General features: G+C 42.6%; 1 protein-coding gene across 1 annotated transcript in view; it reads left to right on the top strand.

The window, feature by feature from the left end:
* Nucleotides 1-1,436: 1,436 nt before the first annotated feature.
* Nucleotides 1,437-4,795, top strand: part of NASP (nuclear autoantigenic sperm protein (histone-binding)) — a 44,484-nt gene continuing 41,125 nt past the window's right edge. The window contains exon 1 of the mRNA XM_006898987.1: nt 1,437-1,650. Coding sequence (XP_006899049.1) covers nt 1,592-1,650 — 59 coding nt within the window. The 5' untranslated portion in view covers nt 1,437-1,591. The remainder of the gene's footprint in view (nt 1,651-4,795) is intronic.

Raw genomic sequence — 4,795 nt, 5'->3', positions numbered from 1 at the left:
TTTCTGAAAGAAGAAAAGCTATTGGAACTTCCTGTTAAGGAATTCCGGAAAATGTTATTTAAATGTCTTCTATGGACTGAGAAAAATGTAGAAAACCGAATAATTATAAAAAGGAGGTAAGACCAAACAAAAAAGGAGGTAAGACCAAATAGACAAAATAAATGGTAAGTGAGAAGCCATCCAGAAAAAGCAAAGAGAAATTACAAATATTAAGATCACAATTACAGAATTGGAGAAAAAAGAAACTACATTACAATCCTGAAGGTACGCGTTCCAGTGTACCAGCTGCTTGGCGGGAAAAGGATGGTCGATCTCCCCCTGTGTTTTAACAGCCTCTGAAAATCCGCTGGAGGGTCAGGTATGGATCGATTCACACTGGATAGTACACAAGGACAAAAGAACAGAACTGATAAACTGGAAGACAAATTCCTCAGCACTGTTAGTAGAACAATGCGGGGGTGGTAAGGAAACAATATATAGAAAGTCCGTTACAAAGCTTGTCTCAAGCCCATCTCTTTCTTTCTAAGGAATCTCATTGTGCCAGAACCTGTGCAGAAATAAAATCGTTATAGGCTGAGTCGTGGTGGAGGGAATGGATGATGGTTGCAATATGAGAAAAGTAGCCGTTTCAGACTGCATATTATCTCTTAACTGCAGAAATTAAGCAAATGCTTTCCATAAATAACGTGTCTTGCACGTTGCTAAGCAAGTGACTCCCAAATATTTATTTTCTTGCAAAATAACAATAGAGATATCACTAGTAGTGTGGTTGTCAAGATTAAATAAAATGGTTGATATCGTTAAGTGTCTAAGCACAGTAGCACACGAAGAATCAGATTTCAAAGACTGGACAAAAATGACCGGGATTCAGTCTGATTCGAAGTTTGGGTAGAGTCGAAGAGGAAGGGCTCAGTAGACTGGTACAGTGAAGTGGGCAATGCGAGGAGAGAGTTTTACACTGCACAATATTGAGCTTTGAATCAAGCGCGGTGGCTTTTCCTGTAGCCAATCCTAGAATTGCATTTTTGTGCGTCATTTGTTGCTGAGGCTCAGAGACAGGCGTCTCTCACGGAGATTATTTCTAGCCATTGCAGTTGTACCAATGATTGACTCTTGCGTGACCATGATTTACAACTGAGGTCAGACATAAGGTCTCAGTCACCTCCTGGAGCATACAGGCCTGAAGGAAACTCTAGGATAGTTTCTGTAAACATGCAGAGAGACATCAGGTTTCCTTTTAGTGGAAGCTGCTGGCCCGCGTTCTTGTAGTACCAAGATTCCAGTTCTTCCTACTCGACTCGCTAGAAAAGAAGTTGTTTTATTTGGGAAGGCGAGTCAGGTAAGGAACCTACTTTGCGATGGTATCGGTAGTGGGGTTATCTTAGACTGCCCCTGGATCCTGGCTCTTTAAACTTGAGGGGGCGGGTCCGGAAGTGGATGGGCGGGGCGAAAGGCCCTGGTATATAAGAGAGCCTCAGCCGCGCGGGATCTCTAATCTGCCATTTTCTGTCCTAAGTCTTTCATATTCCTCAATCCCAGTTTTCCTCACAAGCTTTACTCCGTTTCGCTAGTCTGCCACCTCAGGAGAACGATGGCCGCAGAGTGTACAGCCACTGCCGCCATTCCTTCGGAGCTGGTTCCCGCCGACAAGTAAGCTTGGATGGGGAGAGCCTGAGGCACTGACCAGTCCGCGGGAGGGGGTGGCGGCCCAGGCTTCACAGGAGATACAGAGTAGTGGGTTGGAGGATTTTCTTCCCGGTGAGGCGTTGTCGCTGTTTGGAGAGAGCCAGGTGCTCAAGAAGCCCACTTATTGCTGAGAGCCTCGCGTATTGGTGGTTAACCCTAGTTGGCTGGCGCCCCCTGCCCCGCTTTTCGTGGCCGCCATCTTGCTGGGGGCCTCGGCGAGTGTCTCCATCGCCTACCCCTCTTTCCTCCCCGAGCTTGAGGCTATCGACAGAGGCGGCGCCCTGGCGAACCAGTTTTGCCCACACGCCCCTAGTGTTAGTTACCGCATTCCCAGAGCGCGCTTCTCACACAGCCCTCAGATAACAAGGAGAAATAACTAACAGATTTGGCGCCAAAAAAAAAAAAGTACTGCACGAGGAAGCCCAGACCCACAGGGTCGGGAGGGGGCGGTCCCCTCGGGTGGGCGGGGTCTCGCCAATGTTCGCTTCTCTATCGGCTCTGGAGTAGGGGGCGGGGTCCCGAGGAGGCGGGAAAACTCTATTGTCTGCTGAGGCCACTCTGGCGAGAGCTTTGGACTTTCGCGGTAGGGGCGCTGTGAATTTTCTTCCCCTATTGTCGCTTTTCTTACTTCGTGTTCTTGCCTCCCGTATCCCAGCCAACCCTGAACCCCTGTCTTTGGTGGGGAACTTAAGGGTTCTTGAGACTTAGTGGGTGTCGTGGGAGACTGGGCGCCTTCTGAGTGGCACAAAATAAGGACTCCTATCTTCGCACATGTTTTGTTGCTAGGTGAATGGACAGTCTGTGCGAAATGTAAAGACCTGAGAATTATAGGATTGCTTTGAAAGTGACGAAGTTCCATCCAGACTTAAGATTCTTTATAAATAATGAAGGGAGAAACGTAATTTTTTTCTTTTTTACACATCATGCTTGAAAGTGGTTGCTGTGAAATTTTTATTATTCCCTAAAGGCTTAAACTTTGTCAGTGGTAGTATTTTTCCAGTCAACAGCATGCATTTATTTTTGTTTTTTAAAATGGGGAAACAATATTAGAGTGTTGGTTTCCGTTAGTATATCATGAAGTAGTCAGGTTAAATAACTTCTAGATTAACATGTGGCACAGAAGCAGGGAAAGTTAAACCTTTATTTACACTTTTTTTTTTAATAGTTAAACTTTTCATTTTTCTTTACTGAAAAGTTCACCTGGGAGGAAAATGGCATGGAAACTTAATTAGCTGATTTAGGAGAACAGTGAAGGCAGTATATCTACTATGGTGATTCAGATGTGAAGAAAAGAATTTGAGTTTAAGCTTGGATAAGAATGTACATTGGCATATTCACTGAAAGAAAACATGGAATATGAAATAAGGCATAGTTTGGAGTTGCTTATTATATCAACTTGTTAAAAGTATTGATGGTGAACCAATTTTGTTTCTGTAAATGGCTTCAAGTGGCAACTCTTAATGCCATAAACAACTATGCCAAGGTTAGTACTTGTCTAAATAATAAGGCAGCCATACCTTTTTAATTAGTTCTAAACTTTTTTGTTTATATTAAAAGATGAAAAAAGAAGAACATTTGTACTATGTTAATTGGGAAGAATGAGAATGCTGGAGTAAAGAGTCATACTTGTTAATTTTAGCTTAACTGTCTTGTAATGGATTACTGAATTAATTTCTTGCATGCCGACCCTCCTGGGGGAGGTTAGAGGTGGTACATCACATAGAAATTGATTGTTCATCTTCTTCCATTGCCTCGCCCCCAGCACCCCTAGCTGTTGGTTTTGAACTAGTGTACTTTTGTATTGTCATTGTGATTCTTTTTAACTTTTTGACCTCACCAGCATCCTCATAGTGTCGCCTGTGACTTTTCTGAGGCAAGCCCCAACTCTGAATATCCTCTGCAGCAAATTCAGTTGGGCTTTTCACCCTAAGCACACAACCTAAATTCAATCTTACACGTTAAAAGCACTCCAGACTACCAAGTTTGCCCTCACTTCTGGCCTGCTGGCTACAACATTGGAGATTCTCATTACTTGTTTTAGGATGATCCACAGAATTCTGTAAAGTGCTAAACTTAAAATTATAATTTAGTTGAAAAGATACAAATATAAAACCACGGGAGAGAATTCCAAGTATACAGTTTCCCTTTCCCACAAACTAACATGCCACCACTTAAAGCACTGTCACCAACCAGAGGGTTGGTTAACTGATCTGCAATCTCCAGGATTTTCATTGATTGATTAATTGAACTCAACCTACTATTCTCTGCTCACCTGAGCTTTGGCTAACTTTATGAAGTGGGACTTTATGAAGCTATCTTTATAAAGTGAGTCGTTCATAGGGCTGCTGTGAGTCTTCTTTCTACTACTCAACAGCACTTAAAAATAACAATGACAACATAGAGTCGTGTTTGCCTAGTGGACAGAAAGTTATGCTACCAAGCTCAAGGTGGGTGATTTTTAATCTGTGGCACCCAGGCCTGGTTTAAATTGGTTTTTGTCAAACATTCTTACGTGGTATACGAATGGTCTGTGCATTGCTGTAGAGCGGTAACTCGTGGTTGCTGTGATGCTAAACACTGTGACACTGATGTGACAAAGGTGATAATTAATGGTTACTCATGGTGGACAGTGTTTGTTGGAGCTCCCAAATTAAGACAGGTTTGGAAGGAGGAACGGTGTCCACTTTGTAAACAACATGCCTCTGGAAACTCTGAACTTAGAGAATAGACAATAGTTATAGAAAGGCTTCAGGTATTTTGTTCATAGGGTTGTTATGAGTCATGCTCAAGAACAATACTAGTTTATTACAAAGTTCAAATACACTGTGTTCCAGAACAGATTCTTCCATTTTCCCTCATTCCCCACCCATCAAATTGTACAACTCCATGAATAATCTCCCCGCACATCTGCAAAATTTGAATACATTGTTTTCCACAAAAGATCCTCCCCATTTCCTTCAGCCCCCCACCCATCGAATTTGCAACCCTATGGTTAACACCCCACTCCCTGAACTTGTATTTTTTTTGTTTTACTACTTGCCATGTTTTGCAAGCATTCTTTTTTATAATTAATTTCAATGAACATGTACAGAGATTTTGGATTTCCATT

This window comes from Elephantulus edwardii, unplaced genomic scaffold (genome assembly GCF_000299155.1).
Source record: "Elephantulus edwardii isolate Elephantulus edwardi_28Jun2011 unplaced genomic scaffold, EleEdw1.0 scaffold00243, whole genome shotgun sequence".
Taxonomy (NCBI): domain Eukaryota; kingdom Metazoa; phylum Chordata; class Mammalia; order Macroscelidea; family Macroscelididae; genus Elephantulus; species Elephantulus edwardii.
Note: the sequence above shows the minus strand (reverse complement) of the source record. Positions and strands in the feature narration are given on the sequence as shown.